Source organism: Oncorhynchus tshawytscha, linkage group LG21, assembly GCF_018296145.1.
Source record: "Oncorhynchus tshawytscha isolate Ot180627B linkage group LG21, Otsh_v2.0, whole genome shotgun sequence".
Taxonomy (NCBI): domain Eukaryota; kingdom Metazoa; phylum Chordata; class Actinopteri; order Salmoniformes; family Salmonidae; genus Oncorhynchus; species Oncorhynchus tshawytscha.
In genome coordinates, this window is record NC_056449.1 from 34,030,407 (window position 1) to 34,054,502 (window position 24,096).

The 24,096-nt window shown below is 43.1% G+C and overlaps 1 protein-coding gene across 6 annotated transcripts in view; it reads left to right on the forward strand.

The window, feature by feature from the left end:
* Positions 1 to 20,314, forward strand: part of LOC112247745 (proteoglycan 4) — a 42,238-nt gene extending 21,924 nt beyond the window's left edge. For 4 of the 6 annotated variants that reach the window (XM_042303388.1, XM_042303391.1, XM_042303390.1 and 1 more), the window contains 6 exons: positions 5,002 to 5,070; positions 7,265 to 7,288; positions 9,429 to 9,503; positions 12,974 to 13,105; positions 18,566 to 18,671; positions 18,949 to 20,314. In XM_042303388.1, coding sequence (XP_042159322.1) covers positions 5,002 to 5,070; positions 7,265 to 7,288; positions 9,429 to 9,503; positions 12,974 to 13,105; positions 18,566 to 18,671; positions 18,949 to 19,047 — 505 coding nt within the window. In that variant the 3' untranslated portion in view covers positions 19,048 to 20,314. The remainder of the gene's footprint in view (positions 1 to 5,001; positions 5,071 to 7,264; positions 7,289 to 9,428; positions 9,504 to 12,973; positions 13,106 to 18,565; positions 18,672 to 18,948) is intronic. The other 2 variants (XM_042303389.1, XM_042303393.1) reach the window with 1 other exon arrangement.
* The last annotated feature ends 3,782 nt before the right edge of the window (positions 20,315 to 24,096 follow it).

A 24,096-nucleotide genomic window follows, 5' to 3' on the forward strand; every position in this document is an offset into this window, starting at 1 on the left:
GGTCTACTGAGAGAGAGAGAGAACACCTGTTAGATATACTGTACCTGTCTACTGAGAGAGAGACTGTTAGATATACACCTGTTAGATATACTGTACCTGTCTACTGAGAGAGAGAGAGACCACCTGTTAGATATACTGTACCTGGTCTACTGAGAGAGACCACCTGTTAGATATACTGTACCTGTCTACTGAGAGAGACCACCTGTTAGATATACTGTACCTGTCTACTGAGAGAGACCACCTGTTAGATATACTGTACCTGTCTACTGAGAGAGACCACCTGTTAGATATACTGTACCTGTCTACTAAGAGAGACCACCTGTTAGATATACTGTACCTGTCTACTAAGAGAGACCACCTGTTAGATATACTGTACCTGTCTACTGAGAGAGAACACCTGTTAGATATACTGTACTGGTCTACTGAGAGAGAGAGAGAACACCTGTTAGATATACTGTACCTGTCTACTGAGAGACCACCTGTTAGATATACTGTACCTGTCTACTGAGAGAGAACACCTGTTAGATATACTCTACCTGTCTACTGAGAGAGACCACCTGTTAGATATACTGTACCTGTCTACTGAGAGAGAGACCACCTGTTAGATATACTGTACCTGTCTACTGAGAGAGAGACCACCTGTTAGATATACTGTACCTGTCTACTGAGAGAGAACACCTGTTAGATATACTGTACCTGTCTACTGAGAGAGACCACCTGTTAGATATACTGTACCTGTCTACTGAGAGAGAACACCTGTTAGATATACTGTACCTGTCGAGACCACCTGAGAGAGACCACCTGTTAGATATACTGTACCTGTCTACTGAGAGAGAACACCTGTTAGATATACTGTACCTGTCTACTGAGAGAGACCACCTGTTAGATATACTGTACCTGTCTACTGAGAGAGACCACCTGTTAGATATACTGTACCTGTCTACTGAGAGAGACTGTTAGATATACTGTACCTGTTAGATATACTGTACCTGTCTACTGAGAGAGAACACCTGTTAGATATACTGTACCTGTCTACTGAGAGAGAACACCTGTTAGATATACTGTACCTGTCTACTGAGAGAGAGAACACCTGTTAGATATACTGTACCTGTCTACTGAGAGAGACCACCTGTTAGATATACTGTACCTGTCTACTGAGAGAGACCACCTGTTAGATATACTGTACCTGTCTACTGAGAGAGAACACCTGTTAGATATACTGTGAGAGAACACCCTACCTGTCTACTGAGAGAGAGAACACCTGTTAGATATACTGTACCTGTCTACTGAGAGAGACCACCTGTTAGATATACTGTACCTGTCTACTGAGAGAGAGAGAGACCACCTGTTAGATATACTGTACCTGTCTACTGAGAGAGAGAACACCTGTTAGATATACTGAGAGAGAACACCTGTTAGATATACTGTACCTGTCTACTGAGAGAGATACACCTGTTAGATATACTGTACCTGTCTACTGAGAGAGACCACCTGTTAGATATACTGTACCTGTCTACTGAGAGAGACACCTGTTAGATATACTGTACCTGTCTACTGAGAGAGAGAACACCTGTTAGATATACTGTACCTGTCTACTGAGAGAGAACACCTGTTAGATATACTGTACCTGTCTACTGAGAGAGAACACCTGTTAGATATACTGTACCTGTCTACTGAGAGAGACCACCTGTTAGATATACTGTACCTGTCTACTGAGAGAGACCACCTGTTAGATATACTGTACCTGTCTACTGAGAGAGAGAACACCTGTTAGATATACTGTACCTGTCTACTGAGAGAGACCACCTGTTAGATATACTGTACCTGTCTACTGAGAGAGACCACCTGTTAGATATATACTGTACCTGTCTACTGAGAGAGAACACCTGTTAGATATACTGTACCTGTCTACTGAGAGAGAACACCTGTTAGATATACTGTACCTGTCTACTGAGAGAGAACACCTGTTAGATATACTGTACCTGTCTACTGAGAGAGAACACCTGTTAGATATACTGAGAGAGTACCTAGTCTACTGTCTACTGAGAGAGACCACCTGTTAGATATACTGTACCTGTCTACTGAGAGAGAACACCTGTTAGATATACTGTACCTGTCTACTGAGAGAGACCACCTGTTAGATATACTGTACCTGTCTACTGAGAGAGACCACCTGTTAGATATACTGTACCTGTCTACTGAGAGAGAACACCTGTTAGATATACTGTACCTGTCTACTGAGAGAGACCACCTGTTAGATATACTGTACCTGTCTACTGAGAGAGACCACCTGTTAGATATACTGTACCTGTCTACTGAGAGAGAACACCTGTTAGATATACTGTACCTGTCTACTGAGAGAGACCACCTGTTAGATATACTGTACCTGTCTACTGAGAGAGACCACCTGTTAGATATACTGTACCTGTCTACTGAGAGAGACCACCTGTTAGATATACTGTACCTGTCTACTGACCTGAGAGACCACCTGTTAGATATACTGTACCTGTCTACTGAGAGAGAACACCTGTTAGATATACTGTACCTGTCTACTGAGAGAGACCACCTGTTAGATATACTGTACCTGTCTACTGAGAGAGACCACCTGTTAGATATACTGTACCTGTCTACTGAGAGAGACCACCTGTTAGATATACTGTACCTGTCTACTGAGAGAGAACACCTGTTAGATATACTGTACCTGTCTACTGAGAGAGACCACCTGTTAGATATACTGTACCTGTCTACTGAGAGAGAACACCTGTTAGATATACTGTACCTGTCTACTGAGAGAGACCACCTGTTAGATATACTGTACCTGTCTACTGAGAGAGACCACCTGTTAGATATACTGTACCTGTCTACTGAGAGAGACCACCTGTTAGATATACTGTACCTGTCTACTGAGAGAGACCACCTGTTAGATATACTGTACCTGTCTACTGAGAGAGAACACCTGTTAGATATACTGTACCTGTCTACTGAGAGAGACCACCTGTTAGATATACTGTACCTGTCTACTGAGAGAGACCACCTGTTAGATATACTGTACCTGTCTACTGAGAGAGAACACCTGTTAGATATACTGTACCTGTCTACTGAGAGAGAACACCTGTTAGATATACTGTACCTGTCTACTGAGAGAGAACACCTGTTAGATATACTGTACTGGTCTACTGAGAGAGAGAGAGAACACCTGTTAGATATACTGTACCTGTCTACTGAGAGAGAGACCACCTGTTAGATATACTGTACCTGTCTACTGAGAGAGAACACCTGTTAGATATACTGTACTGGTCTACTGAGAGAGACCACCTGTTAGATATACTGTACCTGTCTACTGAGAGAGACCACCTGTTAGATATACTGTACCTGTCTACTGAGAGAGACCACCTGTTAGATATACTGTACCTGTCTACTGAGAGAGACCACCTGTTAGATATACTGTACCTGTCTACTGAGAGAGAACACCTGTTAGATATACTGTACTGGTCTACTGATATACTGTACCTGACTGAGAGAGAACACCTGTTAGATATACTGTACCTGTCTACTGAGAGAGACCACCTGTTAGATATACTGTACCTGTCTACTGAGAGAGAACACCTGTTAGATATACTGTACCTGTCTACTGAGAGAGACCACCTGTTAGATATACTGTACCTGTCTACTGAGAGAGAGACTACACCTGTTAGATATACTGTACCTGTCTACTGAGAGAGACCACCTGTTAGATATACTGTACCTGTCTACTGAGAGAGAACACCTGTTAGATATACTGTACCTGTCTACTGAGAGAGACCACCTGTTAGATATACTGTACCTGTCTACTGAGAGAGAACACCTGTTAGATATACTGTACCTGTCTACTGAGAGAGACCACCTGTTAGATATACTGTACCTGTCTACTGAGAGAGAACACCTGTTAGATATACTGTACCTGTCTACTGAGAGAGACCACCTGTTAGATATACTGTACCTGTCTACTGAGAGAGACCACCTGTTAGATATACTGTACCTGTCTACCGAGAGAGACAACCTGTTAGATATACTGTACCTGTCTACTGAGAGAGAACACCTGTTAGATATACTGTACCTGTCTACCGAGAGAGACAACCTGTTAGATATACTGTACCTGTCTACTGAGAGAGAACACCTGTTAGATATACTGTACCTGTCTACTGAGAGAGACCACCTGTTAGATATACTGTACCTGTCTACTGAGAGAGACCACCTGTTAGATATACTGTACCTGTCTACTGAGAGAGAACACCTGTTAGATATACTGTACCTATCTACTGAGAGAGAGAGAGAACACCTGTTAGATATACTGCACCTGTCTACTGAGAGAGACCACCTGTTAGATATACTGTACTGGTCTACTGAGAGAGAGAGAGACCACCTGTTAGATATACTGTACCTGTCTACTGAGAGAGACCACCTGTTAGATATACTGTACCTGTCTACTGAGAGAGAACACCTGTTAGATATACTGTACCTGTCTACTGAGAGAGACCACCTGTTAGATATACTGTACCTGTCTACTGAGAGAGACCACCTGTTAGATATACTGTACCTGTCTACTGAGAGAGACCACCTGTTAGATATACTGAGTCTAGAGAGAGAGACACCTGTTAGATATACTGTACCTGTCTACTGAGAGAGAGAGAACACCTGTTAGATATACTGTACCTGTCTACTGAGAGAGAACACCTGTTAGATATACTGTACCTGTCTACTGAGAGAGACCACCTGTTAGATATACTGTACCTGTCTACTGAGAGAGACCACCTGTTAGATATACTGTACCTGTCTACTGAGAGAGACCACCTGTTAGATATACTGCACCTGTCTACTGAGAGAGAACACCTGTTAGATAGATTGTAAATTATTTTACGTTTTACACTTGTATGTATGATGTCTTAATTGTGTGTGTGTGTGTGTGTGTGTGTCTGTGTGTGTCTGTGTGTGTGTGTGTGTGTGTGTGTGTGTGTGTTGTAGGTCAACTGACGGTGATTCACCGTGGGATAGATGGAGTTCACCAACTGTCTATAAAGATAAGGAGGACAGGTATGTACCTATATTATATTACAACCTCTATAGGACTATTTAGTCATATTGACATCTTTATATTACAACACAATGTCTTTAATCATTGACTAACATAATTTTAGAAGCATGTCAGAGAGAGAGAGGAAGGAGAGAGAGGGGAAAATACCAGAGAGAGACTGAGAATGAGAGAGAGATGAAAGAGTGAGTGAGGTAGGTAATGGATAACTGAGAGATGCAGTATGACTAAAATGGAGGAGAGGAGAGGTCGGTCAGAGGAGAGGTCGGGCAGAGGAGAGGTCGGTCAGAGGAGAGGTCGGTCAGAGGAGAGGTCGGTCAGGGAAGGTAACACTATAGTGAAGAAGTTTCTGACCACACCTTTCTTAGCCAGTAAAGCAGCTAGAGAAACATAATCCCCAAGTTAGAAGAAGAGGTGACAGGTTAGAGAAGAAGAGGTGACAGGTTAGAGAAGAAGAGTTGACAAGTTAGAGAAGAAGAGGTGACAAGTTAGAGAAGAAGAGGTGACAAGTTAGAAGAAGAGGTGACAGGTTAGAGAAGAAGAGTTGACAAGTTAGGGAAGAAGAGGTGACAAGTTAGAAGAAGAGGTGACAAGTTAGAAGAAGAGGTGACAGGTTAGAGAAGAAGAGGTGACAGGTTAGAGAAGAAGAGGTGACAGGTTAGAGAAGAAGAGGTGACAAGTTAGGGAAGAAGAGGTGACAAGTTAGAAGAAGAGGTGACAAGTTAGAAGAAGAGGTGACAAGTTAGAAGAAGAGGTGACAAGTTAGAAGAAGAGGTGACAAGTTAGAAGAAGAAGAGGTGACAAGTTAGAGAAGAAGAGGTGACAAGTTAGGGAAGAAGAGGTGACAAGTTAGAAGAAGAGGTGACAAGTTAGAGAAGAGGTGACAAGTTAGAGAAGAAGAAGTGACAGGTTAGAAGAAGAAGAAGTGACAGGTTAGAAGAAGAAGAGGTGACAGGTTAGAAGAAGAGGTGCCAAGTTAGAAGAAGAGGTGACAAGTTAGAAGAAGAGGTGACAGGTTAGAAGAAGAAGAGGTGACAGGTTAGAAGAAGAGGTGACAAGTTAGAAGAAGAGGTGACAGGTTAGAAGAAGAAGAGGTGACAGGTTAGAAGAAGAGGTGACAAGTTAGAAGAAGAGGTGACAAGTTAGAAGAAGAGGTGACAGGTTAGAGAAGAAGAAGTGACAAGTTAGAGAAGAAGAAGTGACAAGTTAGAAGAAGAGGTGACAAGTTAGAGAAGAAGAAGTGACAAGTTAGAAGAAGAGGTGACAAGTTAGAAGAAGAAGAGGTGACAGGTTAGAAGAAGAAGAGGTGACAGGTTAGAAGAAGAAGAGGTGACAGGTTAGAAGAAGAAGAGGTGACAGGTTAGAAGAAGAAGAGGTGACAGGTTAGAGAAGAAGAAGTGACAAGTTAGAAGAAGAGGTGACAAGTTAGAAGAAGAGGTGACAAGTTAGAGAAGAAGAAGTGACAAGTTAGAAGAAGAGGTGACAAGTTAGAGAAGAAGAAGTGACAGGTTAGAAGAAGAAGAGATGACAGGTTAGAAGAAGAAGAGGTGACAAGTTAGAAGAAGAGGTGACAGGTTAGAAGAAGAGGTGACAGGTTAGAAGAAGAGGTGACAGGTTAGAAGAAGAGGTGACAGGTTAGAAGAAGAGGTGACAGGTTAGAAGAAGAGGTGACAAGTTAGAAGAAGAGGTGACAGGTTAGAAGAAGAAGAGGTGACAGGTTAGAAGAAGAAGAGGTGACAGGTTAGAAGAAGAGGTGACAGGTTAGAAGAAGAGGTGACAGGTTAGAAGAAGAGGTGACAGGTTAGAAGAAGAGGTGACAGGTTAGAAGAAGAGGTGACAGGTTAGAAGAAGAGGTGACAAGTTAGAAGAAGAGGTGACAGGTTAGAAGAAGAGGTGACAGGTTAGAAGAAGAGGTGACAGGTTAGAAGAAGAGGTGACAGGTTAGAAGAAGAGGTGACAGGTTAGAAGAAGAGGTGACAGGTTAGAAGAAGAAGGAACACATTAGAGAACACTTAGATGAGAACCCACTGGGAACACACTGGTTGAATCAATGTTGTTTCCACGTAATTGTAATGAAATGACGTTGAACCAACGTGGAATAGACGTTTGTGCCCAGTGTGAAGACGCGTGTTGGCTATTGAAAGCCATTCTCTAGAAATGGATGCTCTGACTGATATTACTGTCTCTCCATCACAGAGACCCAGAGCCTTCAATGGACCGGTGAGTGAGTCATGATCTGTCTAACACAGCAACATTTAATATCTCTAATTTTTTCCCTCATGCCTGTGATAGCACATCTTCCCGTTGTCTGCTGTAATCTAAAATCTTTACAACATTCTCTTTACTGCTGTGGTAAGGAAACCTAATGCATGTTGGATATAAGTAAGTTAGGGACTCTACAATAGTAAGGAATCTATTGGTAGTAAGATAGGAAATTGAAATACGTGATATTGGGGGTACTAAAGGTATATCCAGGAGAAACTGTGAGGGTCATAGTACATCCAGGTTAATCAGGAGAAACTGTGAGGGTCATAGTACATCCAGGTTAATCAGGAGAAACTGTGAGGGTCATAGTACATCCAGGTTAATCAGGAGAAACTGTGAGGGTCATAGTACATCCAGGTTAATCAGGAGAAACTGTGAGGGTCATAGTACATCCAAGTTAATCAGGAGAAACTGTGAAGGTCATAGTACATCCAGGTTAATCAGGAGAAACTGTGAGGGTCATAGTACATCCAGGTTAATCAGGAGAAACGGTGAGGGTCATAGTACATCCAAGTTAATCAGGAGAAACTGTGAAGGTCATAGTACATCCAGGTTAATCAGGATAAACTGTGAGAGACATAGTACATCCAGGTTAATCAGGAGAAACTGTGAGGGTCATAGTACATCCAAGTTAATCAGGAGAAACTGTGAAGGTCATAGTACATCCAGGTTAATCAGGAGAAACTGTGAGGGTCATAGTACATCCAGGTTAATCAGGAGAAAATGTGAGGGTCATAGTACATCCAGGTTAATCAGGAGAAACTGTGAGGGTCATAGTACATCCAGGTTAATCAGGAGAAACTGTGAGGGTCATAGTACATCCAGGTTAATCAGGAGAAACTGTGAGGGTCATAGTACATCCAGGTTAATCAGGAGAAACTGTGAAGGTCATAGTACATCCAGGTTAATCAGGAGAAACTGTGAGGGTCATAGTACATCCAAGTTAATCAGGAGAAACTGTGAAGGTCATAGTACATCCAGGTTAATCAGGAGAAACTGTGAGGGTCATAGTACATCCAGTATCAATCTAGACATACCAGTATAGCCTGTCCTCTGTTAATCAGGAGAAACGGTGAGGGTCATAGTACATCCAAGTTAATCAGGAGAAACTGTGAAGGTCATAGTACATACAGGTTAATCAGGAGAAACTGTGAGGGTCATAGTACATCCAAGTTAATCAGGAGAAACTGTGAAGGTCATAGTACATCCAGGTTAATCAGGAGAAACTGTGAAGGTCATAGTACATCCAGGTTAATCAGGAGAAACTGTGAAGGTCATAGTACATCCAGGTTAATCAGGAGAAACTGTGAGAGACATAGTACATCCAGGTTAATCAGGAGAAACTGTGAGGATCATAGTACATCCAGGTTAATCAGGAGAAAATGTGAGGGTCATAGTACATCCAGGTTAATCAGGAGAAACTGTGAGGGTCATAGTACATCCAGGTTAATCAGGAGAAACTGTGAAGGTCATAGCAAGCCTATCTGGTACTACTGACAGTCATACCAGTATACCGTGTCCTCTGTATCAAGCCTCTCTGGATTTACTCATAGACATACCAGTATACAGAGGACAGGCTATACTGGTATGTCTATGAGTAGTACCAGAGAGGATTGATACAGAGGACTAGCCTGTCCTCTGTATCAATCCTCTCTCGTACTACTCATAGACATACCAGTATAGCCTGTCCTCTGTATCAATCCTCTCTCGTACTACTCATAGACATACCAGTATAGCCTGTCCTCTGTATCAATCCTCTCTCGTACTACTCATAGACATACCAGTATAGCCTGTCCTCTGTATCAATCCTCTCTCGTACTACTCATAGACATACCAGTATAGCCTGTCCTCTGTATCAATCCTCTCTTGTACTACTCATAGACATACCAGTATAGCCTGTCCTCTGTATCAATCCTCTCTCGTACTACTCATGACATACCAGTGTAGCCTGTCCTCTGTATCAATCCTCTCTCGTACTACTCATAGACATACCAGTATAGTCTATCCTGTATTTTTCTGTCCCATTCTGTTTCTCTGCTATGTTGTATTTCACCCCATAACGACACACTCTGATATACAGTATTATTTCCTCTAGTTCTAGCTCCTACTCCAGGACCTTGGACAGTTCTGCCAACCAGAGACCCAAGGCACCAGACACCGAGTCCAAGAAGTGAGTGAATCATGAGAAGGATTAGAAGTACAGTTAGTTATAACTATTAGCCTAGTAGTGATGGGTACTATTTGTGATGGTTACAATAAATTAAGTTTATCTCGACCCTCTACCCCTCCTCTCTCTTCCATTGCCTCTCTCTCTCTTTCATTACCTCTCTCTCTCTTTCATTGTCTCTCTCTCTCTTGCATTTCCTCTCTCTCTTTCATTGCCTCTCTCTCTCTTTCATTGTCTCTCTCTCTCTCTCTCTCATTGCCTCTCTCTCTCTTTCATTGCCTCTCTCTCTCTTTCATTGCCTCTCTCTCTCTTTCATTGCCTCTCTCTCTCATTCTCTCTCTCTCTCATTGCCTCTCTCTCTCTTTCATTGCCTCTCTCTCTCTTTCATTGCCTCTCTCTCTTTCATTGCCTCTCATTCTCTCTTCTCATTGCCTCATTCTCTCTTCTTTCATTGCTCTCTCTCTCTTTCATTGCCTCTCTCTCTCTTTCATTGCTCTCTCATTCCCTCTTCTTCATTGCCTCTCTCTCTTTCATTGCCTCTCTCTCTCTTCCATTGCTCTCTCTCTCTTCTCATTCCCTCTCTCTCTCTTCCATTCTCTCTCTCATTCCCTCTCTTTCATTGCCTCTCTCTCTCCCTCTCTTCATTGCTCTCATTCTCTCTTCTCATTGCCTCTCTCTCTCTTTCATTGCTCTCTCTCATCATTCTCTTCTCATTGCCTCTCTCTCTTCCATTGCCTCTCTCTCTTTCATTGCCTCTCTCTCTTTCATTGCCTCTCTCTCTTTCATTGCCTCTCTCTCTCTTCCATTGCCTCTCCCTCTCTCTCCATTGCCTCTTCCATTGCCTCTCTCTCTCTTCCATTGCCTCTCTCTCTCTCTCATTCCCTCTCTCTCTCTCATTGCCTCTCTCTCCATTGCCTCTCTCTCTCCATTGCCTCTCTCTCTTCCATTGCCTCTCTCTCTCTTCCATTGCCTCTCTCTCTCTTTCATTGCCTCTCTCTCTCTTCCATTGCCTCTCTCTCTCTTCCATTCCCTCTCTCTCTCTCTTCCATTGCCTCTCTCTCTCTTCATTGCCCCTCTCTCTTTCATTGCCTCTCTCTCTCTTCCATTGCCTCTCTCTCTTCCATTGCCTCTCTCCTCTCTTCCATTCCCTCTCTCTCTCCCCTCTTCTCATTGCCTCTCTCTCTTTCATTGCCTCTCTCTCTCTTCCATTGCCTCTCTCTCTCATTCCCTCTCTTCTCATCCCTCTCTTCCATTCCCTCTCTCTCTCATTCTCTTCCATTGCCTCTCTCTCTTCCATTGCCTCTCTCTCTTCCATTGCCTCTCTCTCTCTTCCATTGCCTCTCTCTCTCTTCCATTGCCCTCTCTCTCTTCCATTCTCATTCCCTCTCTCTCTCTTCCATTGCCTCTCTCTCTTCCATTGCCTCTCATTCTCTCTTCCATTGCCTCTCTCTCTCATTGCCTCTCTCTCTCTCTTCCATTGCCTCTCTCTCTCTTTCATTGCCTCATTCCCTCTCTCTCCATTGCCCTCTCTCTCTCTTCCATTGCCTCTCTCTCTCTTCCATTGCCTCTCTCTCTTCATTGCCTCTCTCTCTTTCATTCCCTCTCTCTCTCTCTTCCATTGCCTCTCTCTCTTCCATTGCCTCTCTCCTCTCTTCCATTGCCCTCTCTCTCTCATTACCCCTCTGCCTCTCTTCCATTGCCTCTCTCTCTCTTTCATTGCCTCTCTCTCTTCTCATTGCCTCTCTCTCTTCCATTGCCTCTCTCTCTCCATTGCTCTCTCTCTCTCTTTCATTGCCCTCTCCTCTCTCTCTTCCATTCTCTCTCTCTCTCTTCCATTGCTCTCTCTCTCTCTTCCATTGCCTCTCTCTCTCTTTCATTGCCTCTCTCTTCTCATTGCCTCTCTCTCTTCATTGCCTCTCTCTCTTCCATTGCTCTCTCTCTTCCATTGCCTCTCTCTCTCTTCCATTGCCTCTCTCTCTTCCATTGCCTCTCATTGCCTCTCTCATTCTCTTCCATTGCCTCTCTCTTCCATTGCCTCTCTCTCTCTTCCATTGCCTCTCTCTCTTCTCATTGCTCTCTCATTCTCTTTCTCTCATTGCCTCTCTCTCTCTCTCTTCCATTGCTCTCTCTCTCTCTCATTGCCCTCTCTCTCTTCCATTGCCTCTCTCTCTTCCATTGCCTCTCATTCTCATTCTCTTCCATTGCCTCTCTCTCTTCCATTGCCTCTCTCTCTTCCATTCCCTCTCTCTCTCATTGCCTCTCTCCCTTCCATTGCCTCTCTCTCTCTTCCATTCCCTCTCTCTCTCTCTCTCTTCCATTGCTCTCTCTTCCATTGCCTCTCTCTCTCTTCCATTGCCTCCTCTCTCTCTTTCATTGCCCTCTCTCTTCCATTGCCTCTCTCTCTCTTGCATTCCCCCTCTCTTTCATTGCCTCTCTCTCTCTCATTCCCTCTCTCTCTCATTACCTCTCTCTCTTTCATTGCCTCTCTCTCTGTCATTCCCTCTCTCTCTCATTCCCTCTCTCTCTCATTCCCTCTCTCTCTCATTCCCTCTCTCTCTCATTCCCTCTCTCTCTCATTCATTGCCCCTCTCTCCATTCTCTCTCTCATTCCCTCTCTCTCATTCCCTCTCTCTCTCATTCCCTCTCTCTCTCATTCCCTCTCTTTCATTCCCCTCTCTCTCTCATTCCCTCTCTCTCTCATCCCATTCTCTCTCTCATTCCCTCTCTCTCTCATTCCCTCTCTCTCTCATTCCCTCTCTCTCTCATTCCCTCTCTCTCTCATTCTCTCATTCTCTTTCATTGCCTCTCTCTCTCATTCCCTCTCTCTCTCATTCCCTCTCTCTCTCATTCCCTCTCTCTCTCATTCCCTCTCTCTTTCATTGCCTCTCTCTCTCATTCCCTCTCTCTCTCATTCCCTCTCTCTCTCATTGCCTCTCTCTTTCATTCCCCTCTCTCTCATTCCCTCTCTCTCTCATTCCCTCTCTCTCTCATTCCCTCTCTCTCTCATTCCCTCTCTCTCTCATTGCCCTCTCTCTCTCATTCCTCTCTCTCTCATTCCTCTCTCTCTCATTCTCTCTCTCATTCCCTCTCTCTTTCATTGCCTCTCTCTCTCATTCTCTCTCTCTCATTCCCTCTCTCTCTCATTCCCTCTCTCTCTCATTCTCCTCTCTCTCTCATTCCCTCTCTCTCTCATTCCATTCTCTCTCTCTCTCTCATTGCCTCTCTCTCATTCCCTCTCTCTCTCATTGCCTCTCTCTCTCATTCCCTCTCTCTCTCATTCCCTCTCTTTCATTCCCTCTCTCTCTCATTCCCTCTCTCTCTCATTCCCATTCTCTCTCTCATTCCCTCTCTCTCTCATTCCCTCTCTCTCTCATTCCCTCTCTCTCTCATTCCCTCTCTCTCTCATTCCCTCTCTCTCTCATTCCCTCTCTCTCATTCCCTCTCTCTCTCATTGCCTCTCTCTCCTCCCTCAGGTGTTTTGTGTACCTGAAGGAGTATGTGGACGTTACAGATCTAACCAAGCACAACACTAGAGACAACGATCCTGACTATGTAACGTCTAGTTCTACCAGCCATTCCTACAGTAGCCCCTCCTCTTACACCAGGTAACAATACTTTGTCCAAGCCCCAGTTTGAAAACAACCCATAGGCCCTGTTTAAATCTGAAGGAACCCAGATAGGTGTAATGAACACGGCAGAAGGAAGCTACAAGGTTAGCTGGGTGGAGTGGAATCATCACCATATTCAAATCAAACTTTATTGCTTACGCATATCTGGTTCCTTCAGATCGGCAAACACCAAGTGGTATGTACACCAAGGTTATTATAGTCAACAAAAACTGAAACTAAAATAAAACTATAGTTGGAAAAACTATTTAGTAAACTGAAATAAACATTTTAACGAAAAACAAACTATCTTTGACTGCAAAAACTAAATAAAACCCATAAAATGATGTCTTGTTTTAGTTTTCATCTTAACCTTGTGCAAAAATCAAATGGTGTTTTCAAGCTGTTTTTCCTAATGGGTTTTCCGAGCTTCTGAATCTTGCGGGCAAAAGCTTCCGGTGACAATGTTTCAAATAGGCCTAGCTTGTGCATCACTATCGCTAGCTAACAGGGATGAAATCAGAGGGCGAGCACGGAGCGCGACTGGGCCAAGCTAGAGCAGCTTGTGCATCACTATCGCTAGCTAACAGGGATGAAATCAGAGGGCGAGCACGGAGCGCGACTGGGCCAAGATAGAGCAGCTTGTGAAGTTGCTGGAGCCGTTCGCACCGACCAACTTCAAACTGACAGCCAGACGCTGTCTGATGTGGCGTCGTGTCTCACTTGCAGTCACTACTGTTGCAAGACAGTTGGCACAGGTCCTCCTGAAGTCACTGCGTGAGCACCTCACATACACACTGAGTCCTCTGGCAGCCAACTTCAATCCAACCCATGCAGCAGCTTGCCTGATGGACCCAAGAGTGTCTCTGGCACTTCACCCAACAGAGAGGAAGCTGCTGATAAGGGAAGCAGAGTCTTTTGTACTCCATTAAATCAGAGAGTACAGCCGTGGAGCAGCAGGACCCCAGTAAGATCCCAGCACGATGAATTCAGCAAGCATCTCGACCACAGCGCATTAGAACAATAGCTTCCTCGCATCGAAGACTGTGTCTGAGGTCACTGTCCAGCCGGAGGATCAACTTGGCAGGGCCTTAAGTGTGAGGTGTGGAAATACCTGGAAGAGGTAAATGAGGGCATGTTTACAGAGGCAAGTGTTTGTTTATCCAAAGCTGTGCCCTGTGGGACTGGATCGGGTTTCTGCCCCTGCATTCCAAGCTTTCTAAACCAGAACATCTTGTTTGGTTGAAAAGAAGAAAAAAATAAAACACCCACTCAATCAGGCTGGCTGGGAACTGATACACTCAATCAGGCTGGCTGGGAACTGATACACTCAATCAGGCTGGCTGGGAACTGATACACTCAATCAGGTTGGCTGGGAACTGATACACTCAATCAGGCTGGCTGGGAACTGATACACTCAATCAGGCTGGCTGGGAACTCAATCACACTCAATCAGGCTGGCTGGGAACTGATACACTCAATCAGGCTGGCTGGGAACTGATACACTCAATCAGGCTGGCTGGGAACTGATACACTCAATCAGGCTGGCTGGGAACTGATACACTCAATCAGGCTGGCTGGGAACTGATACAATCAATCAGGCTGGCTGAGAACTGATACACTCAATCAGGCTGGCTGGGAACTGATACACTCAATCAGGCTGGCTGGGAACTGATACACTCAATCAGGCTGGCTGGGAACTGATACACTCAATCAGGCTGGCTGGGAACTGATACACTCAATCAGGCTGGCTGGGAACTGATACACTCAATCAGGCTGGCTGGGAACTGATACACTCAATCAGGCTGGGAACTGCTCAGGGGAACTGATACACTCAATCAGGCTGGCTGGGAACTGATACACTCAATCAGGCTGGCTGGGAACTGATACACTCAATCAGGCTGGCTGGGAACTGATACACTCAGGCTGGCTGGGAACTGATACACTCAATCAGGCTGGCTGGGAACTGATACACTCAATCAGGCTGGCTGGGAACTGATACACTCAATCAGGCTGGCTGGGAACTGATACACTCAATCAGGCTGGCTGGGAACTGATACACTCAATCAGGCTGGCTGGCTGGGAACTACACTCAATCAGGCTGGCTGGGAACTGATACACTCAACAGGCTAGCTGGGAACTGATACACTCAATCAGGCTGGCTGGGAACTGATACACTCAATCAGGCTGGCTGGGAACTGATACACTCAATCAGGCTGGCTGGGAACTGATACACTCAATCAGGCTGGCTGGGAACTGATACACTCAATCAGGCTGGCTGGGAACTGATACACTCAATCAGGCTGGCTGGGAACTGATACACTCAATCAGGCTGGCTGGGAACTGATACACTCAATCAGGCTGGCTGGGAACTGATACACTCAATCAGGCTGGCTGGGAACTGATACACTCAATCAGGCTGGCTGGGAACTGATACACTCAATCAGGCTGGCTGTGAACTGATACACTCAATCAGGCTGGCTGGGAACTGATACACTCAATCAGGCTGGCTGGGAACTGATACACTCAATCAGGCTGGCTGGGAACTGATACACTCAATCAGGCTGGCTGGGAACTGATACACTCAATCAGGCTGGCTGGGAACTGATACACTCAATCAGGCTGGCTGGGAACACTCAATCAGGCTGGCTGGGAACTGATACACTCAATCAGGCTGGCTGGGAACTGATACACACACAGGCTAGCTGGGAACTGATACACTCAATCAGGCTGGCTGGGAACTGATACACTCAATCAGGCTGGCTGGGAACTGATACACTCAATCAGGCTGGCTGGGAACTGATAGATTTGTGAAGAAGTGTTGTATTGCTTATGTTTTTGCTGCTGTTGCTTGCAGCTGTTTGTATTAACCCTATTTGAAGGGGTTAGTCAGTGATACATGTTTAATATTACATCATGTCAAATGTGCCCTGATTTAATTAGTTGTTTTTTCCTCTCTCACCTACTACTAAAGTTAAAGAAGCATTGGATTGGTGTAAACATTGGCAAGAGCTTTTCCTTGCACCATATTTCTTGCTCCTGTCTAGCCATTTGTCCTTTAAATCCAACTCACATTAGGATTGTGTTAATATTTCAACCTAACCAATCCTATGTCCTGGTCGTAGAGTTGTATGGAGTCCCGTGGTGGCCCAAAGCCCGTGTTAGCATGGGTAGCGTCGTTGAGTATTTTCTAAATGTTGATTTAGTCAACTGGGCGGGACTTCCAACTTCATTAGCTGATCCCTCCTGATGACCCGGTTGGCATGACCTGATGACCCGATTGGAGTCGTGACAGCCGGGTCATCAGGTGGGATCAGCAAATGAACTTTACTTTTTGAACTAGAAAATGGACTATTTCAAGGTGGGGATGGTCTCAATGGTGCTGCCTATGTCCTCGCAGACACCATCATGACAGAGATACAGAGATGTTATGTCTATCCAAGTCTATGGTCCTGGCCCATCATCTTATGTATTACTGCCCCCAGTGGCAGGAAGTGACACATACATGCCTCCCACTAAAACCTTGGCCGGCCTGCTCATTAGGCAGGATTAGGCAGGATTAGGCAGGATTAGGCAGGATTAGGCAGGATTAGGCGTCTGCGGCGGCAGACTGACGAGGGCAACAATTTCTAAGCTAAACTGACCAAGATGCACCTCCAACAACACATAAAACCAAACATAATTATACCCAATGACACTTTCTCTCAACCAGTGGCATATGGGCTTTTTAGGTGAGCTCTGATGCCACACTGTTATAAACAGTGGCCGCTTTGTCAAATGCAGGAGCGCAGCATATTTATCTCTTTCATTCCCAGCCTGTTTCTCCAGGGTGCTGATGGAGAGATGCATCGCTGCGGTTCTCCCCCAACGTTCCGTCCCAAAAAATGAACATAAATCATGTAGCAGATATAGGATATGATAGAAAAAAGTATGTGGCCTTTTCTGTAGCCTACAGGCTGGAGATCAAATGGATGGCAAATGTAATGAGACGGACACTTTTTACATCATGCAGGTTTCTCCGATCGAATAGCCTAACCTAAATGGCACCCAATCAAATAAACATGTGCTGTCATGTTAAAACAAACAACATATCCTGAGAACAGGACGGGTCAAAGTACAATGGACAATATGGACTGGACAATATGGACTGGACAATATGGACTGGACAATATGGACTGGACGATATGGAATGGACGATATGGAATGGACGATATGGAATGGACAATATGGAATGGACGATATGGAATGGACGATATGGAATGGACAATATGGAATGGACAATATGGAATGGACAATATGGAATGGACGATATGGAATGGACAATATGGACTGGACAATATGGAATGGACAATATGGAATGGACAATATGGAATGGACGATATGGAATGGACAATATGGAATGGACAATATGGAATGGACAATATGGACTGGACGATATGGACTGGACAATATGGAATGGGACACTCAACTATTGTCTAGGAGTTTCACTCCATTGTCATGATCAGAGGTTTCAAGTTTGTATCTGTACATTTTTGACAAGTTGATCATAGTGTAAAAGAAAATACTTCTGCGTTTCCTGCCAACAGGCTCACGATAAGTCCTGATGAAGTTGGGTAGCTGATATTCAGAGCTTAAATAGCCACATCGATAAGTCACAGGAATCAGGACTAACAAAGCCAATGTTTTACAAATGGTGGGCCTACCATATAGATGGGCATTCATAAAATTCAGTTTCAGGCAACACTGTAGGCTATACCTCAGTAAGCACGAGCTGACCAATGCCTTTTGGAAATATTTTTTGGGGCATTGGTTTTTTGTTCGGTCCAGACAAAATTTGAACCAATCATAGATGTCTATTTTTGGTTCAGATTTTGTCCGGTCTGGAACAGCCTTTATTTGGCCCAAACATAGACATTGATAAATTACATCTTTTCAACTTTCATTCAGAACCAAAAATGAACTTGATTTCAACATCCGGAAAATACTCCTTTTCAACGTCCTAGAAAACATGTATTTTAAACTTATGGAAAATAAGTATTTTCACCTTTTATTCAGACCTTAAATTGAACTTAACTTCGACGTCTGGAAAATACCTATTTTACATGTCTTTCAAACGTCATTGTGCTTACTGGGTGTATTCTAGTTTTGCGGGGGCTGTATTCTTTGGTCTCGCCGAGAGCGGCAGAACGACAAGGACCGGCCCTGACTAAAACAAAATAATATAGAAACATTTATATCAAACTGAAACTAAATAAAGACGAGCAAATCAAGTCTGAACACTAACTGTCACTAAAACTAATGTTCTATTTAAATAAAAAAAATACTAATAGAAATAAAAACAAATATTCAATCACAAAACTATAATAACCTTTTGTCATGCCTTGGCTGGAAACTTGTAGATACAGGCTTTGATCGATTAGAGCTGTGTCCCATGCTCAACACCTCTCCCCCATCCTCTAGGTCTACCATGACGTCTGCCTGTACGTACTGTGGAGAGCAGGTGGGCAACGATGCCAAGATCACCATCGAGCACCTCAACATCTCCTGCCACCCAGCCTGCTTCAAGGTAAACGACACCTGGTTATAAACATGTTATACTCTGGTTATAAACATGTTATACTCTGGTTATAAACATGTTATACTCTGGTTATAAACATGTGATTGGCTGCACACTTTGAGCCTGTATCAGCTGTGGTGGCTGCGGTAGTGGTAAAAGTGGTTGTTGTGTTACTAGCAGGTATAATTATATATATAATTATTGAATTATTGAAGACTAGAAGTAAGCTGAAGCCTTCACATAGTCTTGGCTGTGCTACATTAACAATATGCTGTTGTCATTGCAGTGTGGTGTTTGCAGTAAGCCAATGGGAGACTTTCTGTACAACATGTTCCTGCACAAAGGGAAAGTCCACTGTGAGAGCTGCTATGCCAACGTCTTGTAGGATGCTTCCTTTCCTTGTCGCCTCGTCTCTTTTCCTTCATGGCCACTGAGAGGTGACAAGACTGGATGGTTGATATAACTGCTCTTTCCCATCAAGACCTGTCGTCTGCTAACAGACACAGGGACACTGCACCTTGAGTTTGACATGAATTTCCATGTGTGAGATTTTGTTTTCATACCTTTGTATGGATCTGAATTTCATGAGGTTAACACTGGAATTCTATGGCAGTTACTCCATGGTTTAAAGATAATAATATGATAAAATTACTGATATTGTCTTCCGTCCATTTGAATTACCACTTTTTTTTGTCTTTTTTTCTCCTTAAAGGCCCAGTGCAGTCAAAAAACGTGATTTCCTATGTTTTACATATACTGTATTTCCATGCTATGAGGTCGGAATAATACTACGGAATTGGGGAAATTATGATAATTCTCTTTAAGTGTGTGTTGGGAAAATTATGATTAAATGACTGAACAAATCATTTTAAATGGAACTGTAACTAAGTAAAACTTATACTCTGTTTTATTATATCTGATTAACAATATGAGTTCATAAGAAGTGATTGTGAGACACGGACAAGGAGTAATTAAAGTTAATGAACACCATTCCAACTAGGAAGAAACTAATGGGTTGTGGATTACAAATTCTCATAAAATAGATTAAGGGTTTTCAATTAATGAAAACACATTGGCATCATTAATTTACAGTAACAGTGTGTAAGCTCTGTTTGAAGAAAAAAAAACGCCAGAAATGTCGTGCTTGTTTTAGTGGGAGGAGTTTTGCCCAGATTGGCGGTATCACCAGGTGGTATACGAATAACAACACGTTTTCATCAAACATATCCTTCCCATTAGGCTCGTCCAGTTAGAACTCTCACTCAGGCCTACCAAAATTGTTTTTTCGAGAAATTGCTCTTTGCTTAGAAGCTATTTTTGTTTCTTTTTGACAATTTTAGCGAGGTAATTAATTACCCAGAAATTGTTTGATATTGAGGTAAAAACGGCTGCATTGACCCTTTAATGGCGTAACTTTGTGAATTTATTGTGAAATATGAAGGAACTGTATATAAAAGTCTCTAGATATTATTATGTAATGACATGATTTAACTGGGAACTGGCTATGTAGATTAGTAGTTGGGTACAATTTCCTAATTTCAGGCTTGACTATGCAAAGTAAATAATTATATATATTTTTCAAATGTTAATTTTTAATTGTCTAATGCCTTTTCTTCACAATAAACAATCAAAACAGATTCATATAAACATGATAATTATAGAGTATAGCATATTTGTGTACATGATTGAGTGTTGAAAATATTGTCGAAAAGAGCAGTTATGGCGACAGGTTTGAGACCTGTAGAACAATATCAAATATATTGCACAAAGTTTTTCATTGCAGAGGGGGGTAAAAAAAAAATCTACTGATCTACTGTTACTTGGAGATACATTAGGACCTTGGGTGCCACAGATGCGGCTACCAAACACCTCAAGTGGATGGCATAAACACTATACTGTATTCTTCTTCTTCTCCAGTTCAGTAACAGTTGATCTTCTCCAGTTCAGTAACAGCTGATCTTCTCTAGTTCAGTAACAGCTGAACTTCTCTAGTTCAGTAACAGTTGATCTTCTCTAGTTCAGTAACAGTTGATTTTCTCTAGTTCAGTAACAGCTGATCTTCTCTAGTTCAGTAACAGCGGATCTTCTCTAGTTCAGTAACAGCTGATCTTCTCTAGTTCAGTAACAGCTGATCTTCTCTAGTTCAGTAACAGCTGATCTTCTCTAGTTCAGTAACAGCTGATATTCTCTAGTTCAGTAACAGTTCATCTTCTCTAGTTCAGTAACAGCTGATCTTCTCTAGTTCAGTAACGGCTGAACTTCTCTAGTTCAGTAACAGTTGCTCTTCTCTAGTTCAGTAACAGTTTATCTTCTCTAGTTCAGTAACAGTTTATCTTCTCTAGTTCAGTAACAGTTTATCTTCTCTAGTTCAGTAACAGTTTATCTTCTCTAGTTCAGTAACAGTTGATATTCTCTAGTTCAGTAACAGTTGATATTCTCTAGTTCAGTAACAGTTGATATTCTCTAGTTCAGTAACAGTTGATCTTCTCTAGTTCAGTAACAGTTCATTAACATTGTGGTAGATTCTCCAAGCATTACTGGTTTTGGGGTGCAAGTCTCTTGACATGTCCAAATACAGTTGAAGTCGAAAGTTTACATACACTTAGGTTGGAGTCATTAAAACTCATTTTTCAATGACTCCACACATTTCTTGTTAACAAACTATAGTTTTGGCAAGTCAGTTAGGACATCTACTTTGTGCATGACACAAATAATTTTTCCAACAATTGTTTACAGACAGATTGTTTCACTTGTATTTCACTGTATCACAATTCCAGTGGGTCAGAAGTTTAGATAAACTAAGTTGACTGTGCCTTTAAACAGCTTGGAAAATTCCAGAAAATTATGTCATGGCTTTAGAAGCTTCTGATAGGCTAATTGACATAATTTGAGTTAATTGGAGGTGTACCTGTGGATGTATTTTAAGGCCTACCTTCAAACTCAGTGCCTCTTTGCTTGACATCACAGGAAAAGCAAAAGAAATCAGCCAAGACCTCAGAAAATAAATTGTAGACCTCCACAAGTCTGGTTCATCCTTGGGAGCAATTTCCAAATTCCTGAAGGTACCATGTTCAGCTGTACAAACAATAGTACGCAAGTATAAACACCATGGGACCACGCAGCCGCCATACCACTCAGGAAGGAGATGCATTCTGTCTCCTAGAGATTAATGTACTTTGGTGCAAATCAATCCCAGAACAACAGCAAAGGACCTTGTGAAGATGCTGGAGGAACCAGGTACAAAAGTATCTATATCCACAGTAAAACGAGTCCTATATTGACATAACCTGAAAGGCCGTTCAGCAAGGAAGAAGCCACTGCTCCAAAACCGGCATAAAAAAGCCAGACTACGGTTTGCAACTGCACATGGGGACAAAGAATGTACTTTTTGGAGAAATATTCTCTGGTCTGATGAAACAAAAATAGAACTGTTTGGCCATAATGACCATCGATATGTTTGGAGGAAAAAGTGGGAGGCTTGCAAGCCGAAGAACACCATCCCAACCTTGAAGCACAGGGGTGGCAGCATCATGTTGTGGGGGTGCTTTGCTGCAGGAGGGACTGGTGCACTTCACAAAATTGATGGCATCATGAGGAAGGGAAATTTGGTAGATATATTGAAGCAACATCTCAAGACATCAGTAAGTTAAAGCTTGGTCGAAAATGGGTCTTCCAAATGGAAAATGACCCCAAGCATACTTCCAAAGTTAATGCTACCAACTACTAATTGAGTTTATGTAAACTTCTGACCCACTGGGAATGTGATGAAATACATAAAAGCTGAAATAAATCATTATCTCTACTATTATTCTGACATTTCACATTCTTAAAATAAAGTGGTGATTCTAACTGATAGGGAATTTTTATTAGGATTAAATGTCAAGATTTGTGAAAAACTTCAACTGTACGTGTCTTTCCTTCCTTGTCCTCTTTCTGTCAAAAAATACTGTCAATAAGGGACTTTCTCAGTTACTTCTGGCTCTCATCCTGTATGTGGTTCCTCAGCAGTGCAGGGTTCGACTAGTTATGCCTGTCCTCCTTTGGCCCTCCTCATAGCCAAATCCTGGATGTGATGTCAGAGCAGTGCAGGGTCTGACTCGTTATGTATGATTGGGGACTCCAATCCTTCAGCCTGACCTAGACTCTGCCTGTAGTCCTGTGGCCACATCTGGACCAAGCTGGAAAAACACACAAATAAATCAGGCTAATACGGACAGCAGTTTATTTGAAATGTTAGGAGAAAAAACAAACACGTGTGTGTATTTGAAGACACTCCCTCAAAGGAGGAATATCTCTCACTGCAAACAGTACACTGTCATACAGTACTATAAGGGTCAAGCCTACAATTTACAAAAAGATAAAGCCCTTTATTTCAGAGGCTGGTAGTGCCTACCTGTCATTGGTGTGTCGGTCCTGACGGTCTCAAAATCCTGGACTGGGTAGAGGACATCCCCTATGAGAATTATTGGCCAGCTTAGGCTGGGGGGGGCGGGCTCTTCTCTGGTGCTTTCCTATAGGCCCGTTCAGCTTCCAGTCTGGTATTCTCCTGGTCACAGACATAGCTCTCAAAGCCGTTGAGGTAATTAAAAAAAATTAACCTTTATTTTCCTAGGCAAGTCAGTTAAGAACAAATTCTTATTTTCAATGACGGCCTAGAAACAGTAGGTTAACTGCCTGTTCAGGGGCAGAATGACATATTTGTACCTTGTCAGCTTGGGGATTTGAACTTGCAACCTTTCGGTTACTAGTCCAACGCTCTAACCACTAGGCTACCCTGGGTTTGCTCATGTCGTTCACGCCCCACTCCCTGCTCTCCAGAGCCTCCATCAGGCCAACGTTGGTAACTTGGCTCGGCTTCTTAAACTAAATACTTAGCGTACTCTTTACTCCCTGCTCTCCAGTGCCTCCATCAGGCCAACGTTGGTAACTTGGCTCGGCTTCTTAAACTAAATACTTAGCGTACTCTTCATCGTTCTCATCCAGCGGCTTGGGGAACTTGGCTACGTCCTGAGGTGATGGGAAGTCATTGATAAGGATGACAGTGCGGTGGATGCGCATCCAGTCGGCTACTGACGAGGAGCTGCGGTAGACTGGTACACAGCCCTGGTGGAGAGGGAACCATAGCTTCTCTGTCATGTAGTCCTGGAGGAAATCAAATCAAATTTAATCTAACTTTATTTAAAGTGAATTTAAAATTCATTCTTTACAACAATGAAATGAAAGAGACGAAAATGATTAAATGAAATGTGCTATGAAAGTAAGCAGGAAGTGACTACCCCCTCACCCTTGTAGTTTTTTAAACGTTTTTGAAAACGTTTTTGAATGGATCTTCAATGCTCAAATTCGCAGTGCAATAGTCTTCATCCGGTAGCAGTAAATTCATCCACAAACAAATATAATTTTATATACACCTACTTTTTGTGTTGAGCATCCA